The sequence below is a fragment of the Frieseomelitta varia genome, unplaced genomic scaffold, assembly GCF_011392965.1.
Source record: "Frieseomelitta varia isolate USP_RPSP 00005682 unplaced genomic scaffold, Fvar_1.2 scaffold_443, whole genome shotgun sequence".
In the NCBI taxonomy this organism is placed as follows: Eukaryota; Metazoa; Arthropoda; class Insecta; order Hymenoptera; family Apidae; genus Frieseomelitta; species Frieseomelitta varia.
The window spans coordinates 65,360-92,611 of record NW_025110194.1 but is presented as its reverse complement, the minus strand read 5'-3'; the positions used below and the strand labels follow the sequence as shown (position 1 = coordinate 92,611).

The 27,252-nt window shown below is 27.1% G+C and overlaps 6 protein-coding genes across 10 annotated transcripts; 3 read left to right on the top strand and 3 right to left on the bottom strand.

The window, feature by feature from the left end:
• Positions 1-195: 195 nt before the first annotated feature.
• On the bottom strand, positions 196-2,962 carry LOC122532237 (clathrin light chain). 3 transcript variants are annotated; one of them, XM_043660824.1, is made up of 7 exons: positions 2,798-2,962; positions 2,195-2,347; positions 1,963-2,049; positions 1,788-1,877; positions 1,543-1,654; positions 1,361-1,372; positions 196-595 (listed from the first exon to the last, which is right to left on the bottom strand). In XM_043660824.1, the coding sequence occupies exons 2-7, from the start codon at positions 2,340-2,342 to the stop codon at positions 415-417; spliced, it is 630 nt and encodes a 209-aa protein (XP_043516759.1). In that variant the 5' UTR covers positions 2,343-2,347; positions 2,798-2,962; the 3' UTR covers positions 196-414. The 3 variants fall into 3 exon arrangements, with proteins under 3 accessions (XP_043516759.1, XP_043516760.1, XP_043516761.1); XM_043660825.1 differs by having other exon boundaries at positions 2,843-2,927; XM_043660826.1 differs by lacking the exon at positions 1,361-1,372.
• A 1,216-nt stretch (positions 2,963-4,178) lies between these two features.
• Positions 4,179-6,928, bottom strand: LOC122532236 (cyclin-A2). Its single transcript, XM_043660823.1, has 6 exons — positions 6,518-6,928; positions 5,852-6,322; positions 5,559-5,782; positions 5,269-5,473; positions 4,874-5,121; positions 4,179-4,791 (listed from the first exon to the last, which is right to left on the bottom strand). Exons 1-6 carry the CDS (start codon positions 6,677-6,679, stop codon positions 4,710-4,712), a joined length of 1,392 nt encoding a protein of 463 aa, XP_043516758.1. The 5' UTR covers positions 6,680-6,928; the 3' UTR covers positions 4,179-4,709.
• A 579-nt stretch (positions 6,929-7,507) lies between these two features.
• Positions 7,508-14,104, top strand: LOC122532235 (nuclear fragile X mental retardation-interacting protein 1-like). The gene is made up of 6 exons (XM_043660822.1): positions 7,508-8,811; positions 9,345-9,536; positions 12,832-13,130; positions 13,198-13,424; positions 13,505-13,687; positions 13,771-14,104. Exons 1-6 carry the CDS (start codon positions 8,383-8,385, stop codon positions 14,082-14,084), a joined length of 1,644 nt encoding a protein of 547 aa, XP_043516757.1. The 5' UTR covers positions 7,508-8,382; the 3' UTR covers positions 14,085-14,104.
• Positions 14,105-14,185: 81 nt separating this feature from the next.
• On the bottom strand, positions 14,186-18,653 carry LOC122532234 (RNA cytidine acetyltransferase). The gene is made up of 17 exons (XM_043660821.1): positions 18,426-18,653; positions 18,054-18,317; positions 17,832-17,990; positions 17,461-17,697; positions 17,165-17,369; positions 16,985-17,106; positions 16,779-16,915; positions 16,427-16,702; positions 16,274-16,355; positions 16,098-16,214; positions 15,839-16,015; positions 15,630-15,774; positions 15,414-15,558; positions 15,132-15,337; positions 14,888-15,060; positions 14,538-14,786; positions 14,186-14,452 (listed from the first exon to the last, which is right to left on the bottom strand). Exons 1-17 carry the CDS (start codon positions 18,531-18,533, stop codon positions 14,234-14,236), a joined length of 3,021 nt encoding a protein of 1,006 aa, XP_043516756.1. The 5' UTR covers positions 18,534-18,653; the 3' UTR covers positions 14,186-14,233.
• A 494-nt stretch (positions 18,654-19,147) lies between these two features.
• Positions 19,148-21,448, top strand: LOC122532233 (adenosine kinase-like). Of its 3 annotated transcripts, none has more exons than XM_043660819.1 (6): positions 19,148-19,191; positions 19,278-19,519; positions 19,778-19,951; positions 20,029-20,299; positions 20,419-20,688; positions 20,760-21,448. In XM_043660819.1, the coding sequence occupies exons 2-6, from the start codon at positions 19,320-19,322 to the stop codon at positions 20,958-20,960; spliced, it is 1,116 nt and encodes a 371-aa protein (XP_043516754.1). In that variant the 5' UTR covers positions 19,148-19,191; positions 19,278-19,319; the 3' UTR covers positions 20,961-21,448. The 3 variants fall into 3 exon arrangements, with proteins under 3 accessions (XP_043516754.1, XP_043516755.1, XP_043516752.1); XM_043660820.1 differs by having other exon boundaries at positions 19,168-19,191; positions 19,291-19,519; XM_043660817.1 differs by lacking the exon at positions 19,148-19,191 and having other exon boundaries at positions 19,203-19,519.
• A 589-nt stretch (positions 21,449-22,037) lies between these two features.
• LOC122532232 (zinc finger matrin-type protein 2) lies at positions 22,038-23,947 on the top strand. Its single transcript, XM_043660816.1, has 4 exons — positions 22,038-22,288; positions 22,645-22,939; positions 23,026-23,171; positions 23,262-23,947. The coding sequence occupies exons 1-4, from the start codon at positions 22,280-22,282 to the stop codon at positions 23,403-23,405; spliced, it is 594 nt and encodes a 197-aa protein (XP_043516751.1). The 5' UTR covers positions 22,038-22,279; the 3' UTR covers positions 23,406-23,947.
• Positions 23,948-27,252: the final 3,305 nt, after the last annotated feature.

Here is a 27,252-nt window from a genome sequence, read left to right as displayed (position 1 = left end):
ACTAAAAACAATATATTTTCATAAAATTTTATATATAATTAAACTAATTATATGAAAACTTTATATATTGTTCTTTAAATTACCACTTATATTTAAATTCGTATATATAAGGGTAAAGTTATATATATTTTTATATGTAACAACATCAATAATTGCATTACATATTTCATTTTTTAAATTTAATATTTATTCGTATACTTGCTATTAATTATCTTTATTCACAATGATATTACATTTTTGTTTAATAGATCAAATATGATCTTTTCGGTTTTATAAATATTGTAATCTCCATACATTTTTCTTTTGTTTCATAATATATTTATACATATATATGTATGTGTGTGTATGTATATATATATATATGTATGTATATATGCATATATCTATATTTTCCATAATAAGTTATTAATTTAATCAAAGACTGACTGGAGCTGGTGGAGTTTGCTTCAATTGCAAAATAATTGAACGCATTCGAGAAACATCTTTTGAAGTGCGAGAAGACTTGGGATTAAAATCGCAAAGTTTTGCAATGCGTTCCCATTCAGTTCCTGGCTCCACTTCATCAGCTTCTGCTACAAATTGTTTCTCTGCGTTCCTAGAGATAAAATCATTATGTTACATAGGCTACAACATATAAAATCTTAAATGCGACAATACCCGAACATTAAATGCACTAATGACATTGCAGTGTATGTACCCTGTTTCCGTTTCTAACATATAATGTATGCAGCAATGCAATATCCAACATTTTTTTTTATAATTTCTTTTCAAAAAGAAATATACTTTTTGTTATTATTTTTAATAAAGTAAGATGTGTTGAACAAAAATTACAATCTACATAATGAAAACTAATATTTCACTGTTTACTTTCATCAGTAGAATGAAACATTGTAACTAAAGAGAAAACATTTATATTTTTATATCCGTTCTTAAGTAAATAAGTTAGAAAATAAGACAAATATTATAGTACCAAAATAACTTATAATGCGTTTATATATAATATAGAAATTAATAATTTCAATAGTATTTATACGTTTAATAGTTGATAATGAAACTGAATAAAATTTAATTGTTATGATATTTATATTAAAATATAACAATATAAAAATAAAATATATTATATGTATTTTTATGTAGTTAATGGCTTACATACAGTACGATTAGAAACACCGAGATTTCAAGTATAATTGCATCAAGCACAAATCATTTATAGCTATGAATCGTATAAAAGCGGCTAACATATATGAAATATCTATTTCTGATATCTATTCTGCAAATTACTTTACAAATTGAATAAGCAAGCTATATTATACAGCAATACAATGCAATTATACATGCAAAATAATATAGTATAACTTACTTGGCTGATTCCCTAAGAAGCAGAATGAAAATAATATAATTGTATGTAGTACATATTTTAAATAAAATATTTATAATTTTATATAGAAGACTTTTAATTGCATCTACAATATGCGATTAAAAGTTATGTTTATATAAAACAGATTAAAAAAGACAGAAAGAAAGAGAAATTTTAAATATTACCTATTTGTAGTTTTTGTTTTACTAATAGCTTCTGCATGATGTTTATACCATTCTTCTAATTCTTTTCTGGCAGCTTCTCTCCACTCTTCTTTTTTCTTTTCTTCTTCTGCATCTAAGTAAATTACATACAATAATAATTACACACCAAAACTGCAAAATGAATTTATTTTATAGTTACCTATGAATTAGAATATTATTGAATTATATATAAACGATATTCAATGATTATATAAAAACATATTTACCTTTTTCTTCTAGTCTAGCTTTTTGTTCTTCTCTCCATTTTCGTATTTTCTCGGGTTCTTCTTTTACAGGTGGAGTTTTAGGTGCAGTTTCTGAAAATATTTTTTTAAATCTAACATCTTTCATAATAAGTTATAAATGATTTAATAAAAAAAAAAAAATTAAAATATCGTTTACCTATTACTGGAAGTGCTTGCATTTCCGAAGGTTGTCCAATTGCATCTATTATTTCAAAACTACCTTCAGCATCACCCCCTGGACCAACTTAAATTTCCAAAATTTCTTAATATATTATTTAGAAAAATTTTTAATTATATTTTAATTATAAACTTCTCAATTAATTTTAACATAAGAATAACATTGAATATAATTAGAATACTTTTTCTACTTATGTATTTAATTTAATTACCATCTGATGCCATTGCAGGAGCAGACATAGCAACTGGTGGAATTTCATTCTCAAGTCCTGCCAATTGATCCTGTTCCCTTGCTACGAATTCTGCTACTGGATCTACTTCTTGTTCATTGACAAAGTTGTCGCCAAATGCCATATCCATTTTGTCTAATAAGAATATCAAAGAAATTTTATATTAAATTAATATTTTTAATCATAAAGAATCTCCAAATACAGACTTTTATTTTATAAAAAATTGTCATGTAATTATTGACTATTTTAAAAAAAGCATAATACACATTACAGTATCATTACATATTATATTAATATTTTCCAAATTTGCATTTTATTTTAACATAACAATTTAACTTTTCAAATCAACATGATATATATTATCTGTTTTATAGGTTAAATTAAAATACTATAAATGATTTTATTTATCTATCAAAAAGTATAAAAATCAAAATAAGTACCAAAAAGAATAAAATTAACCTAAACACTTATTCATTTCAGATATGATTGGATTATACAAAAAATCAAAAATATTGAGTGTAATATGTAAAAAAAATAAAAACGTTTATTTGATAATAATAAACAATATTAAATTAAATATTATACCTTGATATTATAGAATATGTAACCGTTATCTTGTGAAACACCCACAACTATCGTTTTGTTAGATTTCTGTTAAATATCAACTACAAATTGTCAACGTCGATACCAGTTTAGGAAACCACGCACACATGCGCACAATTAAATATAATGGTTAAGCAAGAGGAATCAGTATTACCAACATGTAATACAAAAACAAAATGTTTAAAAATATTTTAATATTTTTATGTATTAAGAAAACGCACATCATAATATATATACTTAATAACATTGTTTATTATTTTATTAATAATAATAGACTAATTCTTATTATAGCATATAACAGAAACAATATATTCTATTGAAATTCCTATTTCAAAATTTCTTGTTTAAAATTGTCTAAATATTTTAAATCAAACATTGTTATTTAACCAATATGTTAATCAATTTACTTTCAAAGTATCTAGTTTATCATAATAATTTGAATTGTTTTTTTAAAAATAGTACAATTATTGAAAGGAAGCATGGGTAGAGTAACCGGGTGCGAAGGCTCAGTATTGAATCCTGGCTGCAGCTATTCCTATTTTTCACGAAATTCATTATACAGTGGAACTCTCAATCGGAATGTAAGGGCGATTAATAGCAAACCGATCAACGGTCACACGAAGACGATGAAGAAGTGAGGTGACAGTTATTGAAAGAAATTTATCTTTGTAAATACCATTCAATAATATAATCAAAATACAACAAAAACAAAATTATGTTATACCTCTTCTTAAAATAAATATATTATAGATACCTATATATTCAAACACTTGAATATTTTTATTTTAGTAGTCTTGTTGCTCATGCATAAATTATCTCTTTGCATACATGCATCTCTTATTTTCTTTGACATCCTCATAATATTCAGTATTTGTCCCATTGGGGAAACATATTTTTGTCTGTGGAATACAACACCTCAACTTCTTTTGCCATTATCTGCATTTTGATCATAAGTTCTCTGACTGATATTTTCTTTTGCGCCGCGCCTCTCTCCCACCATCAAACGAAGGAATCCACTTTCTAGGAATTTCGTGAAGAAATAGGAAAACTGCCCAGGATTTTAACTTGGACCTTCGTGTCCGTAGCCGCTTACTTTACCCACAACACTGATGGCTCGCTGAGATCATGCATAAAATACTATGAATTTTTTTCAAATATTTGATAAAAAACATGCATATGAACATTTGTACGATATATATGATTTTGAAACGAAAATTTGTTTAGATATGCAAATGATTTATAAAATATATGTACAATTTTAAAAAGACAGATAAAGAAAAATGATCAAAAAAAAACTATGTTTTTGAGTTGAACCATGAAAGATCGCAAATAAATAGCTATATAAGAAACGTAAAAATAGACAAATGTTATAATCATTTTAATACGTAGAAACGTTTCCATCCGTAGTGATGTATATTTTTAGTACAATGTCGATAATAAATACAGTTATTATTCTTACACTTCCTATTATTTTATGACAGATCACTGGCAACAAAATTTAGATATCATGTGTGTAGAGCAAGTGTTCTGTTAACAATCGTCTAAAAAAATGTATATAAAAATACAAATTCCTAAATAACAAAATTTAGAGCTTCATTCGTTAATGTAATGACGGAGCTCTAAAAATAGTTATTAAAATTTACCTACAACCTATAAAAGTATAGGTGGAGATGGAATATGAAAATTGAAGTCAATATGTTTGCCTAGGCTAAACATAGTAGCCACACGTGCTAATAGAAGTAACTCGTTCATTTTAATTCTGAAAGAATAGCTCAGTCTTGCCCTAATCCCCTCCTTCTCTTTCAAAACATGGGATTTATAACGGGAGGTTCGTTCTTTCCAAATATGTATAATTTTTTAGATTTTTCTATTTTTGCGCAATGTCTGTTAAATATTAAGCATTCTCTTCTTCATCTTCGGAAGTCAGTGTTACATTATCAATATGTCGTGGTAATAATAATGCTACATGCCCATATCTAAATAAGAATATATTAGATACTTAATTCAAATGATAAAATGAAAAAAAAGTTGCTTTGAATAGTAAATATTTAAACTTACTTGCTGCTTTTATATTTTTCTTGTATGGCTTGTTGCGGAATATTTAATGCATTGCAGAAGGTTTTATTCAAACACATAATACATTCTTTAAGGTCCTTTAAGTTATAACCTGTTGATAATTCTAATTCATGTGGCCACATCTCTTCTAATAATGTATGCCGTGCAAGTGCTACTGCAGATGCGGCTAAATGACTAGGTAAAAATTGAAGATATGGATCTCCTTCAAGCATTGATAATTCACAAAGATACTATAAAATTTTACAAAAAAATTAACACATAATACATAGTGATGACATAGTGAATAAATAAATAAATAAATAAATAAATAAATAAATAAATAAATAAATAAATAAATAAATAAATACACACACACACACACACACACACACACTTACCATTGCTAAAAATTTAATCTTTTCAGAAAGATTATTATTAATACAATATTCCATAACAAAGGTAAGTGGTGTTGGGACAGTTAGATCGAAAGATAAAACCCTCAATATTAAATGCTCCATACGTAATACTTGTTTTTTTGTATATGTATCATCTGTGATATATACAAATTCGCCTACATCAGGTGGATAAATCTCTTCGTATTTCCTAAATTATTAATACAACAAATTATTTTTTTAAAACTAGAAATTTTAGATATAACTAATTAAATAAATACATAGGATGAACTTACGCTGCAATAAACATAGCTGCTGTACCCACAAGTTGTAGTTTTGCTCTTACAACACTCATATATGATAAAAAGCGATCTATATACGAAACAGCTAAATACAGCGTTTCAGTTTGTAACCGATATTCCTCAGCAACTTCTACAAGCCAATCCACTAATATTGATCTCATTGAATATGTTATATCTGGTTGTTTTTTCATATACCCTGGTTTTGGTCTATGTTGTTTCTAAAATAAAAATTTCATTAAAACATGCTACTATTTGTAAATAAAAATTTTTTTAAAATAAATACATACTTCCGCAGAACGTAAATAATTATATATATCAGCTCTATATTCATCTACATCGAAAAAATTCATTCTCAATTCTTTTATAGACTTTCTTCGTTTCTGATGACTTTTCTTTGAGGAAGACAAATAAGAAATTGAATTTTCTAAAGACATTGGGCTGCCTTGTGAAAAAATTACTTCATTCTCTTTCTTTTGATTAATATCTTCAATAGCATTATAAAATGTTGGTAAATTCGAGACAGTCAGAGGATTCACTTCTAACCTTGGCTTTTCTGTTTCAGGTTTCACATCTTCTTTCTCTTTGATTTCTTTCTTGTCTTTCGTCTCTCTAAGTGCGACAGAAGTTTCTTCCTCTAACTTATCTTCATAGATTTTAAATATAACTTCTTCCTTTTTGTTTTCATAAATTTTAAAAGGTTCAAACTGTGGCGGTATAATTGCTTTTGTTTTTGGATATTTTTCATCCTTGTATATTTCCTATACGAAATTAAACAAACGTGATTATACATTTTACTATTAACATTGTTGATGAATGATTTTATTATTTTTAGGATCGTAAGAAAGAGTTGGAAATCATATTTTCTAAAATCATGTAATTTGTATAATAAAAGTATTGAATTCATCAGTTTAGAAAAACGCGGGAGTAAAGATTGTAAAGAAATGTATACATACTGGTTTGATATTACGATTACAATTATTGTGAAGGACACCTAAAACTGCACGTTTCGTTGGTTGTAATGTTTGATTTTGAAGGGGCACGGGAATATTTTCTTTACCGCGACGAACATCATGAAAACGATTTTCTTGATCCTCGTGTACACGAATCGTTGCCATTATTTAGTTTTAATTTTTCACCTAATCCTTTGTGTATAAATCGATTCCTCTTTTTTTTTTCTAAGTTATTATTACTTTTAAACACTATGCCCTCTTCTTGTTATAACGAAGTGTATTTACCATCCATGTATGACAGACAAAATTTCGGAGCTCCAAGCAACCAACAAACTTCAGTTGCCGTTTGATTTCAAACAAACGTAACTTCAACAGCTGGTGATACGTTAAAAGCGTTGCTCAAACAGACCAATGAGAAGAGCATATCTCTTATAAATAGGAAATATACCAATCGGACAAATGACTGGTGATTTGTCTTTAAAATTATCCTTAAATGCAGGCAGATATACAAGAAAAATTATTTGCAACAGTGTGATTTTTTAAACACAAGAATTTGTTACATTCTTAAAATTTGTTTATTTTTAAATGTAAACTATTCACGGTTTATAATATAGTTATTTCAAGTAAATGTACTTTTTTATGTAATTCTTTATAATGTATTTCAATCAACTGAAAAATTGTACTTGAACAAAAAAATGAAAAAAATTATCATAGAAAAAAATAAATTATATTTGTTATTTTCTCTGACTCAATAATACAAATTATAAATCAATTATAAAACAAGTATTAATATGAAATAAGTTTTCATCTAAGAAATGCAGATTAGAAAGTATTAAATAATATTCTAATTTTTTTAAAAATTAAAAAAAAATTACGCTTTATTATATGCCTAATATCAAATTATGAATCAGAATGTTTGAGATCAATTTTCTAATATCTTCCCTCCAATATTTGGGGTACTAAATTTCAAATCGATTTAAACATCTTAAAGTTTGTTATTCGTAGCTGCTACGAGCAAAGTGATCGTTATTTGCAGTATAAAAGGTTTATTTGCGTAGAAGTTTATAACATTCGTATGATATTTATAAGTAATACTGTGTTTGGTTTTACAATCGAAGTTGAATTTGGTAGTATTGAGAAGTGCATAAATATCAACAAAATTGTAGGTTTATACACATATTTACGAGTTTGGTCGGTAAGGAAGGAAAGACGATAACTGTTGAAAAGTAAAGAGGAACGTGTTTCGTTTCGGGGCCAGCTAGTAGACTCATCAACAACAAGGCTTCCTAGCAGGCCCCTAGGGTTGGATACTAGAATAGGAAAAATCAGATCGTATATTATTTAACGTAACTGGTGGCAAAACAATCGTTAGCGAGAATCGCTTCTGGTGGCAGGCGTAGGAGTGTCCATATTTGTTTATGGCCATTGGCACGTGCGACTATATAAAATCGAAATTGATCGACAGGGAAGTTTCTTAATTGTTGCTATACTCGCGATAAAGATAAGGGAGAGATTCGTATTTTTTTAATGGAAAATATATTTTGTTCAGTTCATACGATTTAACAGTACAATAAAATATTTATATCTTCCACGTTGTCCGTTCAGCGTTCCTTCTTTTTGGTTGCCTATATTCATCTTTTTAACGTTGCGTCTTTATTTCGAGTGCCGCGCCATTCCGCGGCCGTCACCAGAGGGTTTCTGTCCGTGGTGTCGCCACGATATAATAACGTATTTCGCGTATAAACAGTGTGTGAAGCTGGTCTTAACCTTGTACATAACGTTTCGCATTCGACGTTACAATATATTAATCATCAGCTACATAAAATTGTAAAAGTAGTTGAAAAAGATCCAAATTGAAGAAGATTACAATGAGCCCATTAAATCGAGGACCTCTGCTAGGGCCAAGAGTTATACGTACACCCGCTATTATACCGCCACCGCCTCCTAGATTTGGTGGTAGACTTCCACCTCCTGGTTTACCACCAAGAATGCCACCACCTCCGATGAATCCTGTTTTTGGACCAATAAGACAAAGATTACCACCGCCACCACGACCAGGAGTAAGTCGACCTAGTGGACCCATGCCATTGTTTGGTCCAAGAGTCAGAGGGATGGCTCCTATGGTTCCGCCGATGGGCTTAAGAGGTGTAGGACCTAGAGGACCATTAATGAGGCCTTGGCATAGGAGAGCATTACCTCCTCAGATATTATCTCATATGAGACCAAGATTTTCTATTGGCAATGGCAATGCAAAAGGCAAAGCACTGAATAATGTGAAAAAAGTCAGTAAACTTGAAGTAAGTATAAAATTTTGAATGTTCTTAACATTTGTAGAAAGTATGAGTACATAATAATCCTATTACTTTGTCAAATTGATAACAATAACTGCATGAGAATAAAGATATGAATTTATTTAATCGATTGACTTATTTTTCTTATTTAAATATAATTTATTTGCATTTTAGTTTCAATAGTATGAGTCTGAGAAGAATTGTCTATTTTGACTAAGAATTGTGCTTGAATTTTTCTTTTATATTTGGAATTATTTATCTTCAAAATATGGTATTTAAGTAAAATGGATTTATAAATCAATATAAAACTAATCGCTATAAATTAAATGAAGGAAAAAATTTTATATATATACAATTATTAAGATTTTTTATTAATAATAAATTTCTAGTAAGGAACAGTAAACATTTCTTTACTATGTTTATCAATAATGAAAAATAAGTTATTTTATCATATACATGCAATATTTTGTTATATGAAAAAAAAATTAAAAGTACAAATTTTGAAGTTATTCTGATTAAAAGACATTATAATTATTTAGGAATTAGAACTAAAGAAGCCATGGATGACTGATGAAATTCGAAGTGAAATACAAAAGAAAAATAAGCTGTATGCTAAAGCAAAAAAGAATAAAGATGCAAAAGAGTGGGAAGAATTTAAGGATTTAAGAAATAAAGTAACAAGGATGATCAGAGATGCTAAAAATGATTATCTTGCAAAACATCCAGAACAGGTATTTTTTCCCATTTAATTATTGAACATATGACATGAAATAATATTTTTTTTATAATTAAGAGTTTATTATACTAAACTATATTTTTTAATTAATAATTATTACATATATTTTTTATTATTTTTAAGTGTGTTACGTAATTGTAAAAGGTATGATTTATATATAAAAAGTATTTATAAACAATAGTTCAAACAATAATAATAATTGAATTTACAATTCTGAACATTTTATTTTCTATTTATAATAAATTTAAAGTTATCTTGATAAAAGTAATAATATTTTATATATTTATAATTTAATATTTTGTATATTATTTTTCTATAAGTTGTATAATGTTCATAAATATTATACTACGATTAAAAATGCAACACCATTTACAGTTTCATACGTTTATATAAGAACATATACTTTTATGTAATTTAGAAATTTTGTGAAATATCAATTATAGCATTGATAGTTGAGGACTGCGTGACATTTCGCAATCTTCGCAATTTTTATGTTTTCGCACATCTGTAATAATTATTAATTATTGTACAAAATGAGTATAATACATTAATTTTTACCATATTTTTTGTATATTTTTACCAATGTTTTGTTATTCTTATGTAACATTTTACTGTTTATTATTTGCTATTTAATTATAATGAAAAAATCAATAAGGTAGACCACCCTGTAGAATTAAGTAACAAGTAATTGTACGTGCTTCTAATATAATTAATATCTTTTGTTTATATGTTTTGTTATATTGATATTAATATAATAATTAAAGACTGTATTTGGTGTATATCGTAGGTAAAATAAAATTCTACTTCATTTATTTTAGCAATTTGCAGTAAGTATTTTAGAACACTTTTTAAAATTTAAAGATTTTGATAGAATATTTCAATTAGAGATTTCAACTTATTTGTTATATGATTTATATATGTACATGCAAAATGAAAAATTATATTTATAAATTATAAGTGTAAATATTTTTTTAAAGATATTTAAGTCACCTACAAACTTATGACCATATTTAATTGTAATATGATAATTATATGTAGATACATTTTGTTTTCTTTTTATGTTTATTTGTTTCATTTATATTAATTTTATTATTTAAATTAATGATATATTTGAAATTATGAAACATAATAAAAATATCGTTCTAAGAAAGATTTAAAAAAAAATTACATTTATTTAATAATATTACTATTGTGTTATTTATCTATAGACTAAATATTGTTTGCACCACTACGTTTAATTGGCACTATGTATTTAATTTTACTATATTCCTGTCATAGTTGACAAATTGCTTTCATTACAGGGTGGTCAAAAAACAGGTGATAAGAATACGATCGAATCCGAGGGTGTTCAGAAAACTGAGAATGCGACTGAGCAATCAGAGCAAATGGAGCTAACGGAGGAGATGCAGCCTTCCAGCGAACAGGCACAGTCTTAAGCTTCAGGCTACTCCTCCTATAAACAATTGAACAGTTGAAATTACACAAGTATTCTGTTTTCAAACTTCAGAACGATTTGATTCCTTCTTATTTTAATATGCAGTACATTGATAACACTGCAGTTTAAATACTTGTATCATTTTTAATTACAAAATTTGTATTATCCGTTCTTTTGTCACTTGTAAAATATTATTTCTTTGCAATATAAGTTCATTCTTAGCATTTATGTTATAAGTGCGTAATGTTAAACTATCATGATATAATATTTTGAGAAAGTAGAGTTTAATATTGCATAACAAATATTTTCTTGTTTCTAATAATACTTATACAAAAACTAAACTGTTTTTTTTTCTTTTACTTTATTAGTATATGTCTGAAAATGTAAAATTTTGTATATTTCTTACGTACTTTTGTGTTAGAGCTATTAAATATCTACAACTTCTCTTCATAAGATATAGAAAAAAACTGGCCTTTGTTAATTGTGTCATCATGAAGCTCTTTAATTGCTCTTTGGCCAGTATACAGTGCTGCGAGCTATAATATTCCTAATAGAAAATTTTATGAGATCATTAGAATATTCTTTGATATATGAAAAGATTTAGTTAATAAACCAAAAAGTGTTTTCTTCATAGCTTGTGGCTCTGTATCAAGATATGACAATTTTTGTAATTGTTCGTTATTATGTGTCGTAGTATTGGGTACATTTTATTAATTTCAATAATACATGACTTCCACGAAATATAAATTCAGAACAAAATAAATTTGTAATTAAGATGCGTATTGTAAGAATAAATCGTATTTCTATAAGTTCTAAATCTGGTGTCCTCCAATTACTCTATAAACCACGAAAAAAAATTCTTATATACGTTAATAATCGTTCTGAAATATGAAAATGACCTTTTTAGACTTTATACATTAAATAACTTCTATAAAAGTATTGTCTTCCTAAAATTTTTATCAATGGGACGGGTTTTATACCATCATATAAAATAAAAATAACTATTTAATTAGCATCATATAGTGAGTAAATTTATCAGATTTACAATGTTAGATAATTTTGTTAATTTTATTTCAAAATAGTTTAAAGTAAGTTTAAAACTTTTAATGAAAGATTGTTTATATTAATATTTTAGGACTATGATATGTAAATCTTTTGTAAATTACATCATTTTCTATGTGCAGCATACTCATGGTAACCATAAAATATTTTTTTATATAATTTATCCCATATTAATCATTGATTTAAAATACAAACTGAGATGTGTATTTGTAATACATACTTATATAAACTTAATAAGTGAATTTCTGAATACCCTGGAAAAGATTTTGAAATATAATGTGTAAGCAATAATTGCATACAATAATTACACACGTAATATTTGTAAATACAATTTTTATATTTGTTTATTATTTAATATTGACTTTGCTTAAATAATTGTGAAAAAATACTTCTATAATTTTATAAATATTAAACGTATCATTAATAATTTTTAATATCTTTTTTTATAAACTTTATATTGAAAATATAGAAATTTTAATTGAGAAATGAATTACATTATTTGTAAAATATTTTTGTAAGGATCTATTCTAGTTTTACATATGAATAATATAACTTTAAATCATTCAAATTATTCAAATTATAAATTTAACATATCTTAAGCAAAGAATTATTGAAAAATATACAATATTTCAAATAAATACTCATGTAAAAAATTGTGAAATTAGTGTATGAGACAAACATCAAAAGAAAGTAATGAAATTTCAAATATTACTATCTTCATCAACAATTAAGAATCTCAAGAAGTATTTTTGCATTGAATTTGAATGTATAAAAAATATGAAGTAATTTCTAGGCTCATCTTTATCCAAGTGATGAAGAACCATATGATCAAAGAGACGAAAATTATACCAGTTCAGAGGATAATGAATCATTTTATTGTGAAATGTGTGATAAAGATTTTTCATCCGAGGATGCTCTTTCTGAACATAAAAGAGAACACAAACTTTGCGGTATTGATGGATGTACTTTCTCTGCTCATCCATTACTAGTTGAAAGGCACATTACTATGCAACACAGTACTGGTTTGTACCATAAAATAAAAAATGTATCAACTCCCGAAGAGATTGAAAAATGGATAATGGAGCGAAAGAGGTAAGTTATGATTTTTAGAAGTGGTAATGATTAAAAATGATTTATATGATACTTAACTACATTGTAGAAAATATCCTACAAAAAATAATATTGAATTGCGAAAAGCGGAAGAAATGGAAAAAATCCAAAGAGGAGAAATAATTAAAAAACAAGAGACTACTAAACAGAGAAGAAAAAAATTTATACGTTCTAATAATCGTAAAAGGACAACAAAAAGAGAAATTATTAAGATATCTAATAATTTTATAGAACAAAGTGAGAAATATAGAGGTTTATATAAATTTTCTGGAACATGTGAGCATTTAATTAATATATTTGTATAATTTATATATTTATACTATTAACGTATTCATCTATGTGAATAATATTCGTAGCAAGCTTAAAAAATGAAGAATTACATATGGAAGATCAATTTAAAGGTGAAATTGAAAATGATTGTGAAAGAAATATTAATTGCATTTCTGATGAAGAAGAAACAGATACATTATCAAAATCTACTATTGCTGTTTGTAATGTACCCAATTTAGTAGCAGATTATGGAAGTACTTCCGAAGAAAGTAAATATATTTATATTATTTATAATAGAATATTTAATGTATATGTTTCATGTATAATTTCTATAAAATAATATTATTTATAGGTGATGCACCTGAAGAAATACCATTTAAGAAAACAAAATTGGATAATGACGCAATAGAAGAAAGTAATGTAGTGAAAGAAATAGTTGTCCAGAATAATTTACAGTTAATAGATACAAATCCTATATCTAAATTTAAACGGTCTAGTACATTAAATCAAAATTCAAAAAATAAAGAACAAAAAATAACAATTAATAGAAAACAACCATACACATCGCAATTATTGCAAAAATTACTTTCAAGATCTATTCAACACGAAAGAAATTTAATTTGTCAATGTGTAAAATATATAGTAGATAATAATTTTTTTGATTAAAATTTTCTAATTATATGCATAATATAAATATTTTTTAACTACCTCTTTTTTAACCAAAATGGATTTTTTATTTAAATAGAATAAAGGTAAATTAATACAACATATATAATTGTTTATTTATTAAATTTTATAAATTATGTTTACATTGACTAATGTCTTCTTTTTTTCTTAAATTGTTTCTTTGGAATTTCCAAAACATTATCATCTTGTTCTTCTCTCTTCTCTCCGCTTTTTATAGATATAAGATTCTTACTTTTTTTTCCAGAAAGTGCATCATTCCAATCAGTTTCTGTTCCTTTGATTGCATATTGTTCTAAATTTTCTCTTTTCAATTTTTCCAATTCAGCTTTTTGTTTTGCTTTTAAGTCCTAAAATTATATTTATATCATAATAAATTTTATTATATTTTATTTAACGTTATATGTTTAATATCATAACAAAAGATGATCAAACCTTAGCTGCAGATTCTAACTCGTCGTGCAAACTTTGTCCATTAATGGGATTTAACTGCACTTTTCCATTATTAGTTTCCATTTTCATCATGGTTGTTTCAATAAAATTTTCTGTTATTTTGTTAAGGCACTGTACAAATTTACGCATAGTACGATTGAATAATCCAAGTAATTGTGTTGGTGGTAAATCTAATTCTTCTGCTAATTTATCAACAGTTTTATGTTGCAAACCTAATCCTAATAAAATTACCTATAAATAAAAATAAGGACAATAAATATTATAAAAATATTATATTTGAACATAATTATTTCAATGAAGAACATTAAGAACATTATAAATATAAAAAATACCGATTGAACTGCTGATAAATTAGTATCACCCATCATATTTAAAAAATATAGACGCGCTAACGATGGTAATAAGTCCATTATTAAATGATAATCTGCCATATTATTACTATACATTGCTAAACGTTTTAGGTCATAAGATGTAAAATAAATATCCAATATATCTTTTGTCAATGCTAAAAAAAAAAAAATTATATAAGAAAAAATATAAACATCAAAACAAATATATTATTAGAAATGCACTAACTTGTAATTTCTGACGTAACCGTTTTGTTAATTAATATACTTAAAGCCAACGAAGATGGATATGTATTAAATGAAAAAGATAATAGATTTGTAAATCGTTTACGAAAATCATTCCAGTATGCTTGTAGCCATGTAACATCTTGTTCAGAATTTATTTTATATAACATGATGCACGAGTTTTCACCTGTAATATCATTTGTTGTTTGTCTAACAACACAAAAAACATTTATTAAACTGTTATTTAATGTGTGATATAATAATATTAATAAAAAATAATGCTAACCTTAAATATACTGGCACAAAACCAGCTCGTTTCCAAAATTTCAAAAGTGGTTCAGTAACACCAAAAGATACACCAATATAATCTAAACTTTCTGGACGCCTCTCGCTTAGTTTTAAGAGAAGTGGTGGAAGAGAGGCACGAGGTTCTAAAAAATATGAAATTAGTTAAAATTAAAATTATAAAATTTTTAATTTATAATATAATAAATACAATTACCTATTCTTTCTTCTAACAAATTCATTTCTTCATTTTGAACTTTTGATATTTCTGTTGTGCATATTTCTGATGATTCGTTAATATTCAGTATTTTCATTTCGTAATATTGTTTTAATAATTCTAATGCTTTAGTACCATATCCCATCTATAACACAATTATTTATTGAATATAAATTATATGATGTTATTATATAATGATATATACTTACTCCTTGATATTCAGGATGTGTTGCAATGCGGACAATGCGTGCCCCAGCTAACGCCGGAAAATCTTGATCTTGATATTGTTGTGCAATAGTCCATGGTATAAGATCACCAGCTGCTCTACGTCCTCGAACTAGTCCGTCGTTTATAGTATTTTTACTTACTTCACCTTCTAAGCAGATCTACGCATTATAGAAATATTAGAATTAGAAGAAATATCGAAATTATATGTATAGATATATACATATTGTATTATAGGCTTACCTGAATAACTACTAATACTTCAGGCAACGTTTTCTTATTTGAATCTATTGGACCCAAAAGACAAAACAAGTGATGCGCTGGTGCATCAGACATCATTTGTAAATCATTTGGACTATTCTGAAATATGAAAAATTCATAATTTTTCAAATCTTAAAGAAATGAAAGAAAATAGTTACCTTGTAGTGCGAGGCGACATAAAGAGCTACCAATCGTTGCAAAAATAATTCAGATGCTTTGTGGTAAGAAAACAAGGTATCTCTGAAAAAAATGTAATAACATGAAATTAAGTATTATAAAGAAATAGCGATAAACGTTAAAAATTTAATTACCTATTTATGTAATATAATTGACACATATCAGGGGGTGGACATCCAGATAATATAGGTGTATTTGTTGTAGCATTTAAACATAACAAATCGCACAACCATTGTTCAATAGAATCTCCTGGTTTATAACGAATAGATTCATCTAAAGTCAGTTCATGTAATTGTCTTCCAATAATAATCTTTTCATTTTGTTGTTTCTCATGACTATTTGAGTTTGTAGTTTCATTTCTTAGTTGTTGTAATAGTTTTAATGATAAAGATCTACCTGTTCCTTCATATCTATTAAAAACAAGTATATGTCATGTATAACTATCATGTATAACTACAAAAAAATTAGGTTATAAAATACAATTACCCATTAATTGTTGATGCAAGGAATATTAAATAAGGACCAAGCATAGCTTTCACATAGGGAAGAGGTATTGCTGCAGCTTCATCAATTACAAGTAATTCAGCTTGACTTAGTTTGTGAGCATCAGTGGGATGAATATACTAAAATTATTATTTTAATAAAGTATTATATGAGAAGGATTATATACATACATATATTCATATATATACCTGAATTGTTTGTCTGTGATCCCGAAAGATATTTACTCGTACAGTAGCTTTATTAAATTCAGGGTTTGTAGATTGTACTAGACCATAATCAAGATGTTCTTGATATCCTAATGCATCAAATCCTAAAAATAATATAAAATTTTATTATACTGAAATATGTTATTTTCTTTTGATATTTACCTTTAAAAACAAATTCAAATAATGTATTCAAATTTTCTGGACTTGGACTTGAAATATAAATATTTGAATAACTAAATGCTATGGCAGCAGCAACAGCTAAACCTAATGCTGCAGATTTTCCTCGACCTCTAGCTGCAGTTAAGGAAACAGTGGATCTTAATGTTTTTTCTGATATGCATTCAATAAATTTGAGAAGTGCTTTTGCCTAAAAATATTAATATTTATATAGTTATCAATATGTACTGAAGTTATGATATGAAATATTAATTTTATATATTTATTTATTTTATATGTACCTGATCAATTGTTTTGCAACAATTAACAAGAGAAGAAACCGGTTGTGTATCTTTTAAACTTTCTTTCAATACATTTAATTCTGATAATTTTTCAGAAGAAGTTAGCTTTTGTACAGGTTCAATCTTTAAGTTGTGTGATGATAATGGCAATACGTTTAAATGATCATCAACAACTAAGCATCTTTTGCACGAAGCTAGAGATAATAAAAATCTCTCATTAAATCGACCAACAACATCCTAGAAATAAAAAAATAATTAAAAAATAATTAATAATTAATAAATAAAAGATATTTAAAAAATTTATTTGCTTCTCAAATTAAACAAATCTATCTATAAATTAAAACAAAACAAAATAAAAATGAACAGTATACTTGATGTGCTTCTGTACGAAATCTTTGATGAACATCCATATTCATGGTGTATAATTGTTTTAAAGAGTTTACTGATTGTAAAAGAAATACAATGATTCCGCCTCCTTCAATGGTTTCAATAGTTCTTGCCAATAAATTAGGCGTAATTGCTTCAAAATCCTAAAAAAAGTGATCTTTTGTTAAAATGAATTTTGTTTAACTTAAACAAATGAAAAACCTTACTTGTAAAACACACATGCCATATGTATTTCCCAATATTTTATGTGTTTCATGATAATAACAATATCTTATATTAGTAGAAACTATAAATAATTCAAATGGATCATCTTCATTCACATCCAATTTTCCTGATTTAATTTTTTTCTGCACGGATTTCATTCGTTTTTTCCTATGACTACTAAAACCTAAGTCTTTCTTATAACACCAAAGAACAGATGGTCTCGCTTTTACAACGGACTTTGATAACATATGATGTAGCAGAACAACCTGATAAAGAATTGAAATTCTCTTAAATAAATTTATTAACACTAACAAATAAATATAAATTTAATTATATATTTATGTATTTATTGCTTACAAATTTAATGCACTAACCTGATCTCGTGCTTTATTACCAATAACAATAAACATTGTTCTATGTCCCGTACTAACACCATTTTCAATTAAAACACGAATACGATTATCTATTTTTTTACGAACCATCTTAAGAAAACAAAAAAAACTCCTTATTAAATTTTTATTTGAAAATATCCGTATACCACATGTATTGCAATGTGTCTAAACTATAAGTGCGCTTCCATCTTGTATTATCCGTGTTGATCCTCAGATACGATAAATTGTTATTACTTATTTTCATGAAAATCATTCGAAAAAAATAAATTATGTAAAAAGTCATTAATTTACATAATTACACCATTTAAATACAACATAATATATATTGAAATTAATCTAAATAAATATTTAGATTTAATTCATAATTGAATAATATATGAAATTTATATATTTTTTTTCAGATATGGATAATATAATTGCACATAATTATAAACATATTTACGAACATTTTTATTATTTAATAAAAAACAAAAAACTTAATTAAAGTTATCTTGACGTTATTATGAAAAGTATCCTTTATGTTTGATTTCGAGTAAAGCAAAAATAGATGAAATATATATATATTGATTTTTTTTTCCAAGATTGCATGCTGTTAATAGAAACATGAATACTTTTATAAGAAAAATATTCAAAAACGTTGATATTATATGAAGTGAATATTAAGAAAATATAAAAAATTTATTTATAATATTTTTAAACAACAAAATAATGTAATTATCTATTGTATTTTTTAATATAAAGGCATAAGGTATATGTCGGATGTTTATGATTGTAACATATATAAATATGTCATATGTTAAATGAAAATAATTCGTTAAAATTTACTTGCAATAGCCTTGTAATATAGTGAAGTTATAAGTAAAAAGAAAAGAAAAAATGGTTGAAGAAGTTCCATTGAGAAAATCTATTATAAAGTTGGATGTTCCTGCAGTTGTAGCTTTTGGTAATCCTTTGCTGGATATCTATGTAACATTGAAAAATGATGATCTGTTGAAGAAATATAATCTTTCTGCGGATGGAGAAATGGAACTTCCTGCTGAAAAAATGCAAGAGCTGCTGGCAGATTTACCATTAGAGTTAATAAGTATATTTATTAATAATTGTTACATGCTTACAATGCATATATTTTACACAAACATTTATTTTGTCCTTATTGTTTTGAAATTAGAATACGAGTATAATTCATATATTTGTATAAAAAATAATACAGTGTAAACATTGTTACTTTAGTGTAATATATAATTTTTTTAATCTAATTATTATCGTTATTGTTATTATTATTAAAAAGAATTTATATTATTAATAACTTAAATATTATTAACGATATGAAATAGATCACAACATAGATTCAGTGCTGGAGGATCAGCACAAAATTCAATGAGAATTTTACAATGGCTTTGTGATGAAACTCTACAAAATCGATACACTATATACTGTGGAGGAATTGGTAATGATTCAGGAGGAAAAATGTTGGAAATCCTAGTTAAATCAGCAGGTGTGGATGTCAGGTTTGCAGATAGTTTAAATACTGTATTTTAGTTTTATTCCATTTATGATATGTTTGTAACTGTATATATTTTTGCAGATATGCAGTTCATCCAACTTTATCTACAGGACATTGCATAGCATTAACAAATGAATTAACTCGTAGTCTTGTTGCAAATATAGGAGCTGCTGGTGTATATACTCTAGATGATCTTAAGAAAAGCAATTTATCATTGGATACAATAAAAATAATTTATATTGAAGGTTTTTTCTTGACACACAGTTTTCCTACAGTAAAAGCACTTGTTAAACAAGCAGAAGAAAGAGATATAATTATAGCTTTCAACCTAAATGGAACATATATATTTAATGTACATACAAATATTTTACATTTTAACAGTTTCAATCAGTGAATCAATGAAGACAAAATCATTACATCTAGAGTGATAGTATTTGATGTTAATAGTAATATTATATTATATTTTTATAGGATCATCATATAGCAATTTGTGAAATGATAGGATATGCAAATATTGTATTTGGTAATGCAAGAGAAATGGAGGCCTTGGCTCAATCATTAAATGTTGCATATGAAGATGTAACAGATATACCATTTTTATTGAATAGCTTAAAGAGAATTACAGTTAATATTTCTAATACAGTCAATGCAGATTGGTTGCGTCATGGGGGAGTATTTGTTATGAGTCAAGGTGATTCAGCTCCAGCAATTACTGTTTGGGGAAGAAGTCAATCTGTTCAAGTATGTTATAGAGAAAGAAATAATTTCTTGAGTTGTGGGACCGAATGAAAATTTGTTCATATTTTACTTAGGTACAACCAATTAAACCAAAAGGCCCTGTTGTAGACACAACAGGTGCCGGTGATTCTTTGGTAGCTGGTTTTCTAGCCGGCGTTTTAGCTCGATGGAAACCAAAACATTGCTTAGAATATGGTTGCAAAGTAGCATCTTTTATGGTAACCAGACTTGGGGTTATGTTACCAGATAATGTGCCACCAGATTTATTGGAATAACAAGTATAATTATTTACGGATCATCACTAAATAATATTTACCTATCTCATGCGAAAGTCTATAAATAATTTTTATTCAGAGTTTTATTAGAAAAAGAATTGTTGTGATAATAGAAATAAAGTTTTGTATTTATGTTTATAGTTTTTAGCGATATCGTAATTTTTTTTTTTTTTTTTTTTTTGTTGAAAAAAGATTATACTAGTAGATTTAATCATGCTGTTAGTCATCTTAAAAATGATGAAATAATATTTTCAACATTTTTTCGCTCGAAAAGCGAAATATATAATTTTGTTTAGATGTACATAAATTGTATCGCATTGTACAAAAAAATCTTAAGTTTGAGCAAGAAGAATTTAGCCCATAAAAATTATTTAATTGTTTATTATCGATGTTGACTTATTAGAAAGATGCTATATCTACATAGAAACAATAATATACAATAGTACTGTACAAATTTATTTTTACAAATAAAATTATTTTGGAAAATATTTAATTTTATTTTGATGTAGTTTTCATTTAATTTAATATTTCTCTCTATAATTTTAAAATTGAACATAAAAATATTTAAAAAAGCAATTCGGGAATTATACAAAAAATTAATAGAAGATTTAGTAATGTTTAAGACATTAAGTTTTTATTTTAAATATATGAATTATTGATTTCAAAAAAATTTAATGAACTATTAATTTTATAATCTATAAAAGTTAATTATAGTTGTACCATAAGAAATATTATTAGAAATTAATTATTCATTATAATTGTACTATTAGTTATTAAAAAATATAACTTAAAAGAAAGTTAAGGATTTTCTAATTGGCTTATTTAAAAATAATGAAATGCTATCGAATATTTTTTCGAAAATAGGTATATACATATTTAAACATATATAAAATAGGTATGTACATGTTTAACTCTTTGCGGTCGTACTTTTTGGAATCATGAGCTCAGTCAATTGTCTAAAAACGTATATAAATTTTGTTTAAATGTTAGTGTCAATTTGACTGGTTAAATTGTATATTTGTGCCGGGAAAATAACCTCACCGGGAATATCCCGGCATGCGACTGCAACGGTACAATAGCTTCGTTGGGAATATCCCGGAAAGAGTTCACGAATATTCGGAGTGTATCCTTAGTACGAACTCTTAGAAAGACGAGAGGAAAAATAACTTATTTTTCTATTCGTATTAAATTTGTTCCACGGCGGAGTTAAATTCATGAACATTTAGAGCGTGTTCTTAGTACGACTAGAAAGACGAGAAGGAAAACAATTTATTTTTCTGTTCGTAATAAATTTGAGTGAAATTTGAAGAATTTCGAAAATGTCTATGGTAAGAATTTTAACAATATTTATATTTGTACGAAATTTTATATTGTTCTGTTAATTTACTATTATTAAAGTAATTTGTGCAATTTTGATTGAAAACATCGTTTGACATTTTTTCTAACCTAACTTTCATATCAAAGAAAATGTTTTAAATTTACTATAACGAGAAAAGAAATAATATTTTCTAAATTCGAAAAATAGAAAAAATAAATCATAAATATGATTCATAATATATATTTATATTTTATATAAGTATGTATACAAAAGAGTGTATTCTATATTTGTAACCAGGTTTATATGTATTTTTCATTTTTTTATTGATATTAGTTTATTTAAATAATATGATAAATTTATTTTTAGCGACCTGATGATCATAGGAGAAAATGGAACAGGGAGGAGTACGAAAGGATAGCACTTCAGCGTCTCCAGGATGAGATTGCTGAGGAAGAGTTGGGAATCCCAAAACAGCCAGCAGTAAAAAGAGAATTGCTCAAACAACGAGATTATAAAGTTGATCTTGAATCTAAATTAGGGAAAAGTGTAGTTATTAATAAAAATACTCCATCATCACAAACTGGAGGGTACTATTGCAATGTTTGCGATTGCGTTGTCAAGGATTCAATTAATTTTTTAGATCACATTAATGGCACAAAACGTAAGTAACTATACTATTGTTATTATTTTTACAAATTTTATATATTTTACTAAATATCAATTTTTCAAATACATGTATCTTTTTAGATCAACGTAATTTAGGCATGTCAATGAAAATAGAAAGATCTACGTTAGAACAGGTTAAAGCACGGTTTGCAATGAATAAAAAGAAATTGGAAGAAAAAAAGAAAGATTATGATTTAGAACAGAGAGTAAAAGAATTAAAGGAAGAGGTTTGTATTGTGTATTTCTTTTGTATTTCTTTTGTGCAATTGTGTTTTTATTATTTGATATTTTAATTAAGTATTTTTTATTGCTCATAGGAGGAAAAAATTAAGGAGTATAGAAAAGAGAAGAGAAAAGACAAGAAAAGAAAAATTGAAGAAATCAATGAAGATAATGGTGGACCTTCAGATGAAATGGCAGCAATAATGGGTTTCTCAGGCTTTGGATCTAAGAAAAAGTGACATTGAAACATTATTGATTAATTTGACAAAGCAATGAAGATACATCCTTCATTCTTCATCTTCAATGAAGAAGATCATTTTTTGAAGACAAATCTCAAGAAGGGACTATGATGTTATTAATTTTTTAAGAAATGTTTTGTTTAAGAATTAACATTGAACACTACAAGATCAGGGATAAATAAGACTGATCTTAAATTATATAAAAAATTTATCTTTGATATCAATATTTAAGTTTGAACATAATTTAATTTATTCCCTTTTTCTTGTATGATCAATGTTCTAAATGTACAGATAATTTTTATCTATATTCAATATAATGAATAACAAGTGATTCATTTCATAAGCACAGTATGTTAATTTAGTAAAAACATTAAGAGCACTGCGAAAATTATATATGTGCTTCGGCCTCACAAATAACTTGTCAATGTACTTCAAATTTATTGCAATACTAAAATTAAACTTTATAAAATTTTTTCTGGACCAGTAATGAACATTGTTTGAATAATGTTTTAATTTGTCAATAAAGATTTTATAATATTTAATTATTGTGAATTTATCTTACCTATTCTCTTGATATTAACTTGATGTAATTTACATTTAAATTTTCAATAAAATTAGAATAATGTTTGTAATAATCTCTATAACTTCCTCCTTCACACTTCCAATCACTTGTTTTTTATTTTTCCTTTGAAAAAGAGAGAGAGAGAAAGAGAGAGAGTCTAAAACTTATCTTCACACGTACACACATGCACAGTTAACGTACATTCACATATATTCTCCCTTTCTTTCTGAAGTTAAAAGAGAGAAGGTATCGAGGAGGATTGAAAGCAAGTATGTAGGCTTCTCCTACCTAGAACTTAACTCTGGGATCGTTTACTTGGTTCATCTTAGCATCGTAGTCTAGTGTATAGTCGACACTCGTGATCACGGACCGTTCACGAGTACCGCCATTTTTCTAGAGATCGACCATTCGTAGTCGAGAGATTGGAAGTCACACTCTCAGAAGTTGTTCTTTTGCGAACTAATTTGCACGTGATTTCTGATTGACGACTATAGCTAGTGCACGTGCGCCAGTGGCACGTATCAATTTGACGTTTTGATACTTTTGTCTCTTTCGCTTTTTATAATTCGTCCTGTGCAACTAAATAATAAAAATCGAAATTTGTCGTATACCCGGGCAATTGACGTTGAAGAATTCAGTGTAATGTTGTAAAATACGTATAACCTAAAAATTCGAAAAATTATCGAGAGTAATGCTTCGAATAAATTAAGAGTTACAATAAACAATGGATTGAACTACGAGAACTGGAAGAAAGATATGGCATTTCGTGATGATCGCCGAAATGACAGAAATCGAGCGATCCTGACACATAGTTTGTCGCGATACGGGGACGTCGAATAAATCTGAATGTCTTCATGATAAATCTTACGAACGCGAGTGTTGGTGAACTGTTATTCCGTTGCATAAAAAAATTCAGAAATTTCATTCAATGATGCCACGAACTCTCCAACCTATTCAGGAATGTAACTCCGGAAAATCAAGTGAGTTTATAAGCAATAAAATATCTTATTACATCTTGTATCACAGTGCTACAATTTTTTATAGTAGAAATTAAAATTGTTTTTGTATTAACTTATTTGTATAATACCTATACGCATATTTCTATTTCATTACTGAATAAATAAAATTTATATATATTATACGTCGCTGTACGGCTTGAAAGCTAGATTAACTTAACTATATTAACAGATATGATAATAAAATACGATGTGTGAAAAGATAATTTATTTGGTGGAAACTTTTGCAAAAATGTAATTCAAATTATTCTCGATGATCGTTCAGAATTGTTTTCAATGAATGAACATTATATTTCAGCAGAAATATCGTATGAAGATTCTCTTCTTGCGTTTGGTAAAATACGTGCTTACGGTTTCTTGTTCTGAAACGACGCGCACTTTCCCTTTTCTTTTCCACGGAAGTGAAAATAATCGGTCTAGAGTGAATTCTGTTCTATTATACGCCGTTTGCTCGCTCCTCTTCTCTCCGACTCTTATTTTCAGAATTTCTGCTCACTCGTGCGCGATTGATCGCCGCTGATCGAACCAATGTACCGAAACGATCGACGTATCGCCAATCACGACGGATTTCTCGTTTGTTCTTGACAAATTGTTACAATAACGAACGAAAAGCTCGTAAAATTCTGTCTGTAAAATTTGTGAAAAAAAGAAAAACCCTAGTATTTAAGTTGAAAAATTTTATTCCGCGACTGAATATTCTTCATTTCTTCATTTCCTTTCTTCACCTAGTTCTGGAATCTTTTTCTGTTTTGATTTTAAAATTGGGAAAATTTGATCTTTATTCATCACTGTATCTATTACTGATGGAAGGATCAAGGTAGACTATATTGCTAATATTAGAGCGGTAGTATTAACGCCACTGGACAATTCAGGACGCCAGTGATTTCAATGCCCGGCAAGAATGCTGTCGCTATGCCGAACATGTTCGCTCGTTTTATATACGTGACAGTGTGATGTTAATTTCGACTTATTTCAAATTACGAAATAAAAAAATATGCTTAAAGAAAAATGAATCTCGGACAGTTATTGCCTGTAAAATGTAGATTGGTACGTATTTATTGAGAGGAGAAATATGATTAATGAATACAAGGCTTAAAGTAAATTCTTGCGGAGTAAAAAAGTAACATCGTATTCATGAATGATTTAACTGTCGACCCCCGCGATCAAGCTTGATCGAGAAAGTAAACGTGGAAAGTCGCCGACAGAAGGTGTTTGATGTACGGCGTTATTTTTAAAATGACGACAGCCATGTCCCGCGAAACTTTCTGAAAGTCTTTCGATGTTCAGTTTCTAAGAGGTATATGCACATATTTAGAACGGCTACAACGTCTCTCGAAATTTCGCACAGTATTGTTCGTTCTTTCTTTTTATTTCTTTTATTTCTCTTTTTTTTTTTTTCACTGGATATTTCGTTCATTCGGATGAGCTCTTTGGTCGAAGGATTTATATAAATTATATTATCATTATTACATAAATATATATTATATGTATAGTATATGTATATTAATACATTACATGTATATAATTATATTATTAATAGGACAATTTATCAATTTTTCGAATTTGATAGAAACATACTTGATATCATTTAGTCATATCAAACGAGAACTAAAGATGCTAATAGATGCTGTAAGATGATTTTCTTACTTCATTGGAGTTTAATTGAGAAAGAAAAGCAAAGAGAAGAGAGAAACCTCGAATGTCGAGTATACCTGGTCTAAAAAAGTGATACTGTTATCAAATAGAAAACGAGAATCACAATTACCAAGATTAACAGAGCGAGTCTGGAGGTTCACCGTCACGGTGTGATCTCAACGTGGACACACGACGCGATTAAATCATAATTTTTTTCATTGAATTACACGCGTTTAATTGCGGTTCAGTTTTAAACATCAGTTTGGCGGGCAAAATATCCGATAAATTACTATATAATCGACGCGGCGTGGCAATGATCACCATTGCGAACGAATAAATGGAAAATAATTGCTCCAAACATGAAACCACTATTAATTGTATAGTACCATATAGTAACTGTAACTAATTGTTGCTATATGGGACTGTAAGTTTAAGATAAGCCAAGTCGAAGAACAGATTTAGTTTTTGGAGTAACAGTACTACTACGTTGTGATTTATAACCGGTAACTGTTATTCCTGGTAAGTTTTCAAAATCGCAATCTGACGTTAGAATCTAGCAGCTTCTTTGAGCTATTCGGTCGTTATAGGTATCGATATATCTTTTGTTTCCGTGTTTCTTTGCAATAATTACGCT